Source organism: Planococcus citri, chromosome 4 (assembly GCF_950023065.1).
Source record: "Planococcus citri chromosome 4, ihPlaCitr1.1, whole genome shotgun sequence".
NCBI classification, from domain to species: domain Eukaryota; kingdom Metazoa; phylum Arthropoda; class Insecta; order Hemiptera; family Pseudococcidae; genus Planococcus; species Planococcus citri.
The window spans coordinates 43,558,294-43,572,437 of NC_088680.1; the positions used below are offsets into that span (position 1 = coordinate 43,558,294).

Below are 14,144 nucleotides of genomic sequence, written 5' to 3' on the forward strand. Positions count from 1 at the left end.
CATTTCCTCATTTATAATATTGTTACAAATCGTTATTTTCTCTAAAAAAAATTGGATGATTTCAAAAGTCTCATTCAACAAAATCTCAAACCTCTCACATCTCATCTTCATCATCATCGTATTCATCACCCATCGTTCAGAAAATGAAAAAAAATTCTTTGCATGACGTCAGAAAGTGTACCAGATTTCATCGATTTTCTCAAAAAGTGCAAAAGTGGACTTAAGCCGTTTTGAAAAGCATCTCATTTTATGTTCTACCGGATTGTCATCAACTTCAAAAGATTACAATAGAAAAAAATGCACAAATAAAATTTTGATTTTTTTTACTCGTCTCTTAAAAAACGATTACAGAAAGATCTATAAATAGGAAGCTCCTCCATTTCTACATCTTGAGCTTCGGTCCGTTGTAATGAAATTTTCAACCGTTCTGTAAGACTGTTGTTACCGCCCAAACACCAAGATAAAAGATCCACCCAATCTGCCATTTTGACGCGTCGTGCTATATCGTCGTGGTTGCGAGAGTATTTGATAAAATGTGCTTTTATCGAGCACAGGTCTTCTTCACTGGATAAATATTTTGCAACGCATTGTATAGGCTTGTGAACGGATCCTTTGCACAGCATTTCTTCCATTTTTTGCCAACTTGCCATGAGCACATCCCTCTGAAAATATTTAATTTCGTCGGTCGTAAATATGTCGCTCAGAAAGTGTTCAAATTCAGCGTCCAGGCTCTCGTCATCGGAACAATTGCAAAGCGCATGAAACAGGTCGTCCTTCGGCATTGTCAGAATGATTTGCTTTTTCAAATTTCGAATCACATTCTGGTCCTCTGTACAGTAATTCAAGTAGTTTTGCAATCCCTCGAAATGTCCCTGCTTTAACAAGTTTTCACAAGCTGTTCTGATAGAATTATAATCGATCATGGTGGTGCATTTGAAAACGGCGATATTTTCATTACTATCAAAGACCATCTTCATTATCTCTTCGATTTTGTTTTTATTACCCATTTGACCGATTACTAAACTAGTCCAATTAGCCATCCAGCATTGACGTCTACGTTCTGAATCCCAATACGAAAATATATCCACAATCAGCTGATGATTTGGCGAATTATATAAACAATATTTAATCCACGTTGTCACATAATGTAGTTCTTGTTGATTGGCGACAAACTTTTTCTGTTGTTCCGACATGTAGAGCCACATTTCGCGTAGTATACCATCAGTATAATCTTGATTTTCCTCCAAGTCTGTCACGTGGTCTAGAAGAAAATTAAGATTACGATTATCGATTAAATTCACCAGACGTTTCCAAGTTGAAATTGCATATTCGACGTAGTTAGGATCATCGATCAAATAGTATATAACCTCATAACCATAGTTCTTTAGCAGCGAATCGAGTTGTGAGCTAGTCAATTTGGGAAGAAAGTGCCAGATCAGCTCGACCCGTTTGTCATCATAATTAAATAAATCACGCTCAGCATCAAGAATTTGTTCAACTTTCCTTCGACGCTCTTCTTCATCACGCAACTGATTCCAAAAATATTCTACGACTGGCCAATGGTGATAGTATTTTCTACAGAAAGGTTGTGTCAATTCAGTGAACAAATCAATGTCCGTGTTCGTCAGGTGATGAAAACCTGTCATATGTCGTATTTTACAGTACCAGTACTCCAAGAATGGATCGAAATCCGTACAAAATGATTTGGTGAGGAAATGAATCTCGTCGGGCGATAACGTCCCTTTCAAACGATTCGCATCTTCGATGAAAAAATATGTACAAGCAATTTGTAACTTCTGCTTATTTGTTAATTTATCGCTATCCAACAATTTTCTAGCCGTTTTTTCGAAGCTAATTGAGCCATCGGGTAGCCATACAAATTGATCAAACAATGTAATCATATCATCTGATGGTATTTTACAAAAAAACACCGCTTCCCAGTGGTATTTCCACCACTTAGCTATCGATTCGTCCATACGATCGGCCAATTCACGCAGCATATTAGTAATAGATTTAGGCAAGTTCACGCTGATTAGATGCATTTCGTTAGATGCAATACGGATTTCTTCGTTTCCAAGATGCATTTGCGTTATTTTATGATGCTTCAAAGCAGCCAGCAAAGATACCGCAGCCAAATCGACTAGCTTACCGGCATGATAGTAGAAAATCAACGGGTCATTGGACGGATTCTGCTTCTGGTTGTCGCTCATTTTGGTGTTATAAGTACGTAATTTCCCAGTTTGACAGCGAACTTATTCTTGAAATCTGAAAGTTGAATGATTTCATCAGTATAGGTACAGCAATATAGGGTACTACTCGTATGTAGGTATGGTTGGTAAGTTGGTATATGTACTTGAAATACATTAGCATCGTTTTTTAATGCATTTTACAAAAATTACCGAAGCTGCCAATCTAAAGTTAACATAGTAGAATCCTAACTTTCGGACCAATTTCAACAATGCCCACATCAAATATCTACCTACACGTAAAGAATTTTTGATCTAGAAAAGATTCGCCTGATTTACCTATTTTTCTGACTAACAAGGAAGGTATCCCAACTGGAACAAAATTTTTTGAACTGCACAAAGCTAGATCGAATGATCATGCAAAAATAATTATATGTACATTTATAACCAGTCACAACCTCAGGTGCCAAAGTGTAGTTTTACATCTGAGGCGAATTTTTGAAAATCAATCATCAAATTAGGGCCCAAAAAATAGATAGTTAGATACATTCGTGAAAAAATCAAAATTTTACCAAATTAACCTAGAAAACTGAAATTTGGTACAAGTACTAAGTAATTTTTGAAAGTTGAAATTTCCTTTCCACAAAATTATACCAAATAAATTTGGGAAGCTGAAATCCATTTATTTTAACCATAGATACCTAAGTATGGATTTAAACTTGATCGGACACTTACATTCAAGAATTGTATGTACAGGAAAAAGTGAAGCAAAAAATCAACCAATCGCAAATCGTGTAGACCACGTGTTTTTGAGAAGTTAAAGGCAAATTCATATCTACGGAAGGCGTGGCTTATTTTTATTTTTGCTTCACGAGTTTTCGATCCAGTCTATTGTCCATCTGTGATTTCAACTCTGAACTCTACCTTGAAGAGTTTCAATACTTGTCCATATTAGGTAACTATATTATTTCAAAAAACTCCGGGTGAATGGTGAATTGGTGATAGAAATAGCGAGCAACCAGTGGAATGGGCATTCCCTATGAATTCGGTTCAAATGTCCAAAAGGATCGCAAACTTATCAAGTAAATCATATCTACTTCTACATAATAATTCGTATAAATCATAACACGCAAACTTTTTGAAATCAAGAAACGAACAATTTACTTACTTCAAAATAAACAATCGCAGCCCTTCAAACTCAAACATAACATTTTCAAGAAATAATTGAATTTTTCATGATTTTCAATACACTACACATCAATTTTATCAATCAATAGTTCAATACACAAAATATTACAGGTTAACAAATAATAAGTATGCAAAAAAGGAACAAAAACCAGCAAAACGCTCACGGGAGCGGTAACACTGTCCAACGAGAATGATGTCACTGTCAGTGATGTCACATAGACCTAACGAACAACGAACCCAAACGTGGGGCACCTGGCACCACGAGACCATAACCATAATATAACTATTAACTTTACCAAAATTCCTGTCTCGAAGAGAGCATAGATAGCGTTACTATACCCTAGTCTTAAGTTATGTACATAACGTTTTTTATACGTTTTTTAGTTGAAATAAAACCGTTAAAATGTTCGCGTATTTATTCATTTATTTTCGCCGTTTTCGATAATTAATTCATCAATTTGCTCGTGTGATTGTTCTCGCACGACATGGTAGCAGAGAATCACGATCCGCTTAATTCAAAGTCGCATTTTTAATTGTTTTTTTATTTAAAAAACAAGTTCGCTTTCACACGCTCACTGAGTCACTGCACGTGGCAAAATCGCTATTCGCAATTCGCAAATCGCTTTCGCTTTAAAATTCAAATGGATGCAAAGGCACAAGAATTTGAAATGTGGCTGAAAAGCCTAAACGAATCCACCGATCTTGTGTTCACGCAAATCAACGCATCACCAGTCGATACCAACTCGCTTCAAATGGCATTTGAGCAACTCACCGTCGATCTAGAAGAAGTAGAAAATTGCCGTGTTACTTCTACTAGAAGTAAAGATAAACCAACTTATAATTTCGCTGATGCTATGCCGTCGATAATTCGAGCTAAACGAGTAATTCCAACAGTTAAACGAATCTTGATGGATGCTGGACGATCAACTGGCGATACCAAACCGCCAAAATCATCTAACGATTATTCTCGACGCATACCTGAAATGGAAATCACCCCCTTTTCCGGTGATATAACACTGTACTCCAGTTTCATTAAATCATTCCACTTGAAATACGACGAACTCCCGATTCCGAAGTCAGAAAAGTTACAACATCTAAAAAGGCACTGTTTAGGTGAACCGCTGAAAATTATCGAAACTCTCGACCTAACCGATAGTAATTATGATCTCGCGCTCAACAAATTGGACATACAATATCACGACAAAGAGGAAGTTATCGGCGCACTCTACGCTAAATTGGAAAACTTACCAAAAGCTACAAACACGAATGCAAGTTTACGTTCAACTTACTACGACATCGAAGGTTTGCTCACAGCTCTCGAATCCCATGGTCAAAATCTCGATCTGTTCCCACCATTGAAAGATAAAATTTATTTCAAATATCCGAATTGGTTAGTTCATCAGGTTTGCGGAAAGACCAAACCAACAATTAAAGATTTCCAGAGAGAAATCGGATTACACGTAAAACTACGTTGTGGGCTTCAGGCAGCTGCAACTGCGCAGGGTTTGTCTCCATCAACAAAACCGCATTCAACTACCGCAGCTTTAGTTACTTCGAACGCAACATCGAAAGCGTACAATAATAAAAACGCTGAAAAAACAGAAAAACCGAAGTCGCCACCATATTGTGTATATTGTAATCAACAGCATTACTCGGCCGAATGCACTGTACATACCACAGTCACAGCACGTCGATCTTTATTAAAAAATCGCTGTCATCTTTGCCTGAATAAAAATCACACGAAGGCGCAATGTAATCGCAATACAACGTGTTATTATTGCAAACAGGTGAAAAGCCATCACTCTTCGTTGTGTCTTCGCCAGTTTCCAGAAACGCCACTCGAAAAACCTGAAAAAAATGATGGTTCTGGTAATGGTAAGCCAGAAGAGAAACCTGACAACGGAACACCACACACACGAATGAATTCGTTTATTCAGACACATCAAGGTGCTCATTGCACTGCAATATTAACGATAATAAATCCGAAAAACAACCGTCGTTATCAAATTAGAACACTATTCGATAATGGAAGTAATGAAACGTATATTTCCGAGAAAGCTGCACGTCGCATCGGTTTAGAATTATCAAAATTCAAGTCGATTCCAATTAATGTTTTCCATCACGAATCACCTGTTACGTTTTCGTCAGCCACCACCTCGTTTATCGTGACAAATAACGCCGATTTTCATCTTAGGCTACGGACATACTGCTAAGCGGTGAGCGGCGAGCGGTGAGCGATGAGCGGCAAGCGATGAGCGTTTCCGCAATAGCTGAGCGGCAGAGTGGCCATACTGCTTGAGCGTTTTTCATTTTGGCGGTTTTTTTATCAACTTGTTCCTTATCTGTTATCACTTATCAGTCATCATAAAATTACTTTCTATTCATTTAAATTTTATTTAATAGCGAAAAATGAGTTCAAATTTATTACTAACATATCTGTTATTGGAGTCGAATGCAGCTAATCTCTGCAACATCTTCAACCAGAGTTGGCGCGATTCGAATCGCGTGAAAGAATCGAGAAAGAATCCGATTCTCACGATTCGAATCGGATTCGAATCGCGGTTCCCCAAGTCAAAAGAATCGGAAAATGCAGGAATCCGATTCCCTTTTATAGAGAATCGCACCTCCTCGATTCCCTGCGATTCCTTGCAGATGTTTTTCACCTGTTAAAACAGTAAAATGTACTATTTTTAATGCCTTTTAAGTCATGCATTTGCATTTTGTAATTTGGGACTGATGACATTTTTTTAAAGGTCGGCTGTTGTATGAAAATATCGCGAATCAGTGATTCTATAGAGTGAAGGAATCGTGCAACGTAAGAATCGGATCCTCTTTAATGGAGAATCGCGCCTTCTCGATTCCCTGCGATTCCCTGCTCACAGCAACAAACTAAAGAATAGAACATGCAAAATGAGCATACACCAAGTTGGGGAAATTACTCATTTCATTTCAGATTCATTTGTGAAGTCCTGAAGTTGAAAAAAAAATAGTATTTGGGAATTGGAATCGGAGGGAATCGAGAACCGCTAAAGAATCGGATTCAGAACCGGATTCGCTTTGTGAAAGAATCGAGACTGGAGAATCGCGATTCTCCCAAGTATGAGAATCGTAATTCAGGAATCCGATTCTGACGAACCGAGGAATCGCGCCAACTCTGTCTTCAACAGTGTCCATCGACAACAGGATATCCATCCCCTTAATAAAAACAACGAACATTTAGGAGAGTTCAATCATTTGTATCCTGGCCTCCGAAAACACCCCGCAAAATTTTTCGAGTATATGAGAATGTCCGTGGAAACTTTTGACATAATTTTGAATAAAATAAAACATTTTATTACAAAGGAAACCACAACTTTCAAACGACCATTACCTCCTGCTGAAAGGCTGATGATAACATTGAGGTGAGTACTGAGACTGAGAACCTACTATCTTGAAGTTTGCACTATTTCAACATTTATTTAGCATTTTAAGCAAATGCAATAAATACATTATGGTTATCAATGTTGTAGGTATCTTGCTACAGGACTATCCTTTCGGCAACTTGCTTTCTCATTCAGGCGCGGGAAGAGTACCATTGCTGAAGTGATATATGAAACTTGTGCAGTCATTTGGGATGTTTTTGTTCATGAATATATGCCAGTTCCAACAGAGGAGCACCTCAAACAAGTAGCTACAGACTATTACCACCGGTGGAAATTCCCACATTGCATAGGCAGCATTGATGGACGTCACTGCCAAATACGTAACCCTAAACATGCTGGATCAACCCATCTGAACTACATGAAATATTTTTCTATAGTACTTCAAGGAGTGGCAGATGCGAATAAAAAATTTATCACCATAGATGTTGGTGGCAGGGGAAAGCAGCATGATGCTGCTACCTTTCGCTATTCTTCTTTATTTCAATTACTAGAAGAAGGTCAATTCAATGTACCTCAAGACACCAACTTGCCTAATTCGAATATAATGGCACCTTTTGTGCTGATAGGTGATGAAGCTTATCCCTTAAAAACTTACTTGATGCGACCCTACCCTCAACGAGGATTGACTCCAGAAAATGAAATCTTTAATAAGAAATTATCAATAGCGCGAAAATGCATCGAATGTGCTTTTGGTATTTTAAGGGCGAAATGGCGATTTCTCTCCAAAGAAATAGAAACCTCGCCAAAGCATGCTCGCATATTAATCCGAACTGCTTGCTTACTTCACAATATTGTGAGAGAACATGATGGTGATAGTGATGCAGATTATTTAAATACATTAAATCGAATTTATAATGGTAATGGTAATGACATCCAAAATGCAGGTCAAGGTGAAAATTTTGGACCTCTGCAAAGGCACAGAAATAACAATGCTGTAGGTACTCTTCCTAAACTAATTCGTGAACATTTTACTCAGTATTTTCAAACTGTGCAATAATAATAAAATATTATGTACGTAATGTTATTCATAATTGCACTAGTATTATTCGTTTTCGTGTTATGTTGTTGCATCCTGCAGGAAATTAATAAAACAATTTTTTTGTAAAATTTCAGTTTATTTAGTCAATATTTCAGGCCAACAGTTCCCTTTTTGTAGCAAACAAAACCAAAAACGAACTTACATAGAAGTGATACATAGGTACCTTAAAATAATAAAACGAAAGTATAAAAATAACAAAAACTCATCAAACTATGGATAGGCGTCATAAGTCATGAATAACACTCATAAAATTAATAATTAAAATAGTAAGTATTATAACAAAACAAAATTGGTTGTCATGGAACAGGTAAATCATCAGTACCCATTAGCTGAAATTATAACAGTCAGTAACAGTGAAACATATAAAAAACAAAATTAATAAGAGTAATATAACGAAATAAATTCAACTCAACCACAAATTTAACGAATAAACAAGAGTCTAACCTAAAATTAATTATAATAGTAACATTAAAAATAGGTGATAGTAATAAAAAATATCAAAGGAATTTCATTACAACAATGAATTACGGTGAAATGATTTGCTATGAATAGCAGATGATAGTGAAATTTTCATCACAACAGTAACAATGAAACAAGCAAAAAACACCCATGAACTAAAAATGCAATAAAAAAAGCAATATCAATTTTTAAAAAACTAAAAAGTAAAAACTGAGAACACATGAAAAAATTCAACTTTTAGAACCCAAAGTTCAATTTCGATTTTTGGTGAATTTTTGAAAATTGAAAAAATCATAAAAGGTCACAATAGAGCAAAGTGAATAATTTTCAAACTCTATTTTTAAAAATTTGCCGAAAATCTGAAAATGAACGGTGGGATTTGAAATTTTCTCGGGGGGGGGGGGGAGGTGTAAATTGTAGCATGCTTTTTCAAACTAGCTGAATATTTTTTTCACACTGGAGAGTGCGAGAGTACCAGTTTCAAAAATTTCCTTGTTTGAATTGAAATTAAAATAAAACAGTAACAGTGTGCAAGGTAATAATAAAATAGTCGACAGAACAGATAAAGTGTAGAAATTTTTCGAAATCCAAACCACTGAGTAACATTAACAAACTAAGGTTACAACAAAAACAGCAACATCAATGAAAACAAAAATTATAAAACAAACGAAAAATGAAAAAAAAATAATAATAAATGCAGAACAACGAATCAATACCCATTGCTCAAAGGGCTTTTCAACTTGTACTATCCGATTTGAAGTTTCAATTATGTCCTAAGAAAGTAATGAAAACTAGAAAACCAATGAAAATTAAAAAAATAAAAATAAAAACAGACAAAAAAATACAACTCCAAGGACCATAAGTTCATTTTCGGTTTTTGGTGAATTTTTGAAAATTTGTAAAAATAATAAAAGGTGTTCAGAGAGCCATTTGCCATGTTCAAACCTTTCCATGAAATCTGCATTTCTTTGAGCAAATTGAACAACGTGAATATCTTCAGGCCTTTAAGCAGCTTTTTCAAAAATTTGTGAAAAAATCCGAAAATGAACTGCAGGATTTGACATTTTGTTGGAGGAGGAGGTGCGAATTATAACATGCTTTTTCAAACTAGTAGGATATTTTTTTCACACAGGTGTCTGCCAGTTTCAAAAATTTCCTTGTTTGAACTGAAATTACCTTACAGAAAATTTTCAAAATGCAAATCACTGAATAACATGTTAAAATATTAATAAACTAAGCATTACAACAGAAACAGCAACATCAATATAAATGAAAAAAAGTTGGAGAACAAACAAAAATTTAAAAAAAAATCAAAGCAGAACAACGAATTAATACCCATGCTCAAAGGGATAGCTTTTGAACTGGTATTCTCCGATTTCAAACTACAAATAAGTCCCACCTAGTCTTGGATTCGCAAAAAATATTGAATATTATTCTGCTATTTTCGCGATGTGTTTGATGTAGGTACCTAGTATGTATACATTTTGGTCTCGACATTCATATTTCAATTTCCGATAAATTTTTAAAAATAACAAATTCAAAATACCCACTTACAAGGGAACCTCTAGAGGTGTCCGCCTCCGATTTGAACGGGACCGCGATTTTTGGAAAGACCATATTCTAAAACCCCCAAATCCAAATTTTCAGCTGCCCAAGTTCATTTTTCGATTTTTGGCTAATTTTTGAAAATCCAAAATTGACTATTTTGGTCATTTGGTGATTTATGCTTTTTTTTAAAAAAGTATGTACTTGATCAGTAAAAATGTTCAAAAGCATAAATCACCAAAATAGTCAATTTTGGATTTTCAAAAATTAGCCAAAAATTGAAAAATTGAACTTGGGCAGCTGAAAATTTGGATTCGGGGGTTTTAGAACATGCTCTTTCCAAAAATCGCGGTCCTGTTCAAATCGGAGGCGGACACCTCAAGAGGTTCCCTTGTTAGCTGTTCTGGGGGAAATATTTAAATTTTTTTCTAAAATACATTTCTTTCAGTAAAATGAAGTAATCTAAATGAATCCTTCAATTCCACTTCCACACATCAATAACTACAAATGATGGGGCATGGTGGGTCCACGAACAGCTTTTTGTAACTTAACAAAAACCTCAAAATTGAGTTCAGACAGGTACAGACTATGAAATTCAAGTACGTTTGATTTAAATCGGAGAGCGGCAGCTCAAAAGATTCCCTCCTATGAATGGTACCTAATTGAAATCCAACAGTAACAGTATGTACATAAAATCAAAAACAATAAAAATATCTATCACTACTAAATTGAATCTAGATCAGTCTCATAGGAAAGAATCACAAGGGTGTACATTTACAAATACTTCTATCAATACCAAATTGTACGTAAATCAGTCTTCTGGGAAAATAATCACATTTCTAGAATACTGTAGGTAAGTCTAACCATCCCAGATCTAACAAAAGAATCTGTGACGTGATCTGAAACCCCTCAGCTGCCCAAATTGAGTTTTGAATCGGTGTCAAGTCTTTGAAAATTCAACGTGGAACCTATCACTCTTCCTGTGATTCGTGATTTTTCGTTTTGAAAGTAATACATTGGATTTATTGAATAAGGAAACCTACAAAAATAACACCAGGCAACGGCATACTTGTGTTTGGGTTGAAAATGGGCATAATCTATAGTTCAGACCTTAAAACAAAAAACAGCGTGGGATTTTTCAATTTCAGGTGTTTTTGTGGCCAGGAGAGATGATCAAATTTGCGAAAATGGTTGTTTTTGTACTACTTCACGAGTTCGTAGCGACATCCGTATTTTTTTTGTGAGAAAAACCATAAGGTCATTTTCGGAATCTACGTACTTTTTTAAGTAAACTACTATCCCCGATTTTAGATTTTTGAAGTTTTAAGCGCATATGGAAGATAGTTATTTGTATCAGTATTTTAAGATACAGAGCGCGCGATGCTGGCGTTACTCCACCACGTAATCGTGGCGCAGAACTGTGTTCATCCGAAGTTCAAATTGAATTTATCTTATTTTTAAAAAAATTGGTTTTATGCCATTGAAACTTCGAAAATCAAAAATCGGGGAAAGTAGTTTACTTTAAAAAGTGTGTAGACTTCGAAAATGACTTTGGTTTTTTTTTGCAAAACAAAACGGATGTCGCTACATACTCGTGAAGTAGGGAAAAACGGCCATTTTTGCAACCTGACCATAAAAACAACTCAAATTGAAAAAACTCACTGTGTTCTCTGTTTTATGGTCTAAACTATTGATTAAGTCCATTTTCAACCCAAACACAAAAAAAAACTCAAAAAAGATTGCTTAGTGTACCTAATCAATTTTAAATTTTCAAAAATTTACAAAAAAAATTAAAAAATTGGTGTTGTTAGTTGAAATTTTGGTTTCGGGGGTTTCATACAATGTTCTTTTCAAAAATCATTGTCCTGTAAAAATTTGAGGCGGACATCCAATGTTCGTTGGATAACGAATGTTTCATTTCATATCAGAGGTAGGTACATTTTCAATAAAAAAATTATAAAAATACACAAATAACAAGTGGTGTATGGGAATTGGGACCTACGTCTTGTTTGAAATTTTTAGCTGAAATAAATCCTATGATGATCCTTAAAAAATGTTAAGAAAGTATGCAACTATTAAAAAACATAATTAAACTGAACTTATCAATAAAAACGAAGGATAAACTTGAATTAAAATTAAAATTGACTAATAAACAGAGTGGGAACATAAAACATTGGCTTGATACTTATTCAAAAAAAAGGTAGGAACTCATTCAGATTCGGAACTAGATATTATTATATCATCAATATTTTCAATATTACCAGAAAATGTTGATTTGAGTTTTTTTACTTTTTTCTTATGTTTGATTTTTTTCTCCTTTTCAAATTTCTTCAAATCCGCGGATATTACAGCCTGTATGTTGCACTGGAGCGTCAATTTCTCGCATTTCTGTAGGCCTTCAAAGTATGTTGCCAAGCTGAGGCAGAAATTTTCCTCCGGGGTGAGTTTCTGGTTACCCAGACGTTCAATCAGCTCGCATTTCTTTTTCTCAACTGCAATCACATCTTTTTTGAATTCATTACTTGCGTTTTTTCGTTTTTTCTCTGCTATTTTAATTTTCCTTATGGATGAAAAGGTGTTGGCGGGAGTACCAGTTTTGTTTGCATTATTACTGCCGGTCGGAATCGGAGAAGTATTTACGCTAGCATTATCTTCTTCATCATAATCCAAATCATATTCATCCAAATATAATTCATTTACTTCTTCATAATTGGTATCATCTACAGGCTCAACACCATCAATATTATTATATTCGTTGTCATTAGTTAGGTTACTTTCATTTACTCCTTGAGTGACATCGTTGTCATCCAGAAACCCAAGCAAATCGAAATATTTCCACGTAATTTTCATAGCAGGTCCTCCAGCACTACCTGACCTCGGCGTTGTAATTGTTTGTTTTTTTTTGCGGTAGGTGTCCTTTAAATTTTTCCATTTGCTTTTGGCGATTACTCCTGTTGAATGACAAAAGTTGGTATTATTTTTATGTAAAGTACCGCTGAAAAATGTAGTAAGTAGTTACTCTTTTTTTCAGGGAGTAGTAATGAAACTCATGAGTGGTATTTCTTTTTTCACGAATAGATTTTTTTTCAATCTACTGAGTTTATTCAAGTTGAAGTATGACGTACCCAGGATGGTTTAGAATAATGCTAGCCAACAAAGCGTTTACTTTTTGAAAACTACTAGTCCAACTTTGTTACTTATAATATAATACACAATGATCTCAATCATTTACTACTCCATGAAAAAAATACTGCAACTACAACTACATTCTCAGTATACACGTCAAAAAATATTGAAAGTATCTACTTACTTGTTATCGCAAATTTGAGGGCTACTTCATCCCACAGGACATTCGTAATTTCAGTATTTTTATAATTTTTCATATTTTCTTTCCATAGCAGAGGACGAGAATGCACTTCACTAATAAAACATTCCATATCAAAATTAGTTGACGGCATTATAATAACTAAAAAAATTAAACTTTTGGTTGAAAAAAAAAGTAGGTCAAGAAAAGAATCGGAGAAATGCTTGATAAATCACTGATAGCGTGATAACAATCAACAACAACTACAAAATCGCTCAGAAGATGAGCGGAAAACACAAATATTTTGTCGCTGCCGCTTAGGGGTGAGCGGCACTGGTTTCCGCTTGCCGCTCAGCCGCAGCAGTATGGCCATCATCATAACACTGTGTAGGTTTATTTTTCCGCTCACCGCTTACCGCTCATCGCTCGCCGCTCACCGCTGACAGTATGTCCGTAGCCTTAATATAGTCGCAGACACAGCTCCCAACTTACCTCAATTTGTACAATTATTCAACATCGATGAATTTAAACGAATGAATACAGAATACAAAGATAAACAATTTGTTAACCAAGGTGAAAAGTACCCTGTCGAATTGCTGTTGGGAAGCGATTACTTTTACGATTTTCTACAACCTGAAACAAAAATTGAGGAGCTCATTGCAAAAGTAGCCCTTGTCACATGAACCTATGCAATCTACAAAGCTCTCCCTTGAGCGTACCCAGTATCATGAATGTAAACTCTATAAAGCAATTCCTCTCATGGCTACTCAGGGTAGACTAACTTGACGGTCATTTCATCATTACAACATGATCTCCGCAGTTGGCAATAGGTGCAATCGAGTAAAACGTGTCTAAAAGTTCATGTGACAAGGGCTACTTTTGCAATGAGCTCCTCAATTACAGTCGCTGATGGATTACACATGTGCAAAACGCCATTTGGGTTTATTTTGGTTGGTCGTCAGCACGATCAAAAACGCAACAACAAGTCAATACTTTTCCAA

At 35.4% G+C, this 14,144-nt stretch overlaps 3 protein-coding genes across 3 annotated transcripts; 2 read left to right on the forward strand and 1 right to left on the reverse strand.

Annotated features, from left to right (window-relative positions):
- Positions 1-306: 306 nt before the first annotated feature.
- LOC135842629 (uncharacterized) lies at positions 307-3,456 on the reverse strand. The gene is made up of 2 exons (XM_065360177.1): positions 3,355-3,456; positions 307-2,265 (listed from the first exon to the last, which is right to left on the reverse strand). The coding sequence occupies exon 2, from the start codon at positions 2,208-2,210 to the stop codon at positions 324-326; it is 1,887 nt and encodes a 628-aa protein (XP_065216249.1). The 5' UTR covers positions 2,211-2,265; positions 3,355-3,456; the 3' UTR covers positions 307-323.
- Positions 3,457-4,042: 586 nt separating this feature from the next.
- LOC135845181 (uncharacterized) lies at positions 4,043-5,587 on the forward strand. Its single transcript, XM_065363646.1, has one exon. It carries the CDS (start codon positions 4,043-4,045, stop codon positions 5,585-5,587), a length of 1,545 nt encoding a protein of 514 aa, XP_065219718.1.
- Positions 5,588-5,844: 257 nt separating this feature from the next.
- Positions 5,845-7,859, forward strand: LOC135842631 (uncharacterized). The gene is made up of 2 exons (XM_065360178.1): positions 5,845-6,775; positions 6,884-7,859. Exons 1-2 carry the CDS (start codon positions 6,474-6,476, stop codon positions 7,791-7,793), a joined length of 1,212 nt encoding a protein of 403 aa, XP_065216250.1. The 5' UTR covers positions 5,845-6,473; the 3' UTR covers positions 7,794-7,859.
- Positions 7,860-14,144: the final 6,285 nt, after the last annotated feature.

Coding starts and splice junctions, on each gene's coding strand:
- LOC135842629 (XM_065360177.1), bottom strand. CDS start 2,210: ATGAGCGACAACCAGAAGCAGAATCCGTCCAATGACCCGTTGATTTTC.
- LOC135845181 (XM_065363646.1), top strand. CDS start 4,043: ATGTGGCTGAAAAGCCTAAACGAATCCACCGATCTTGTGTTCACGCAA.
- LOC135842631 (XM_065360178.1), top strand. CDS start 6,474: ATGAGAATCGTAATTCAGGAATCCGATTCTGACGAACCGAGGAATCGC. Junction 6,776..6,883: donor AGGCTGATGATAACATTGAG/GTGAGTACTGAG, acceptor TCAATGTTGTAG/GTATCTTGCTACAGGACTAT.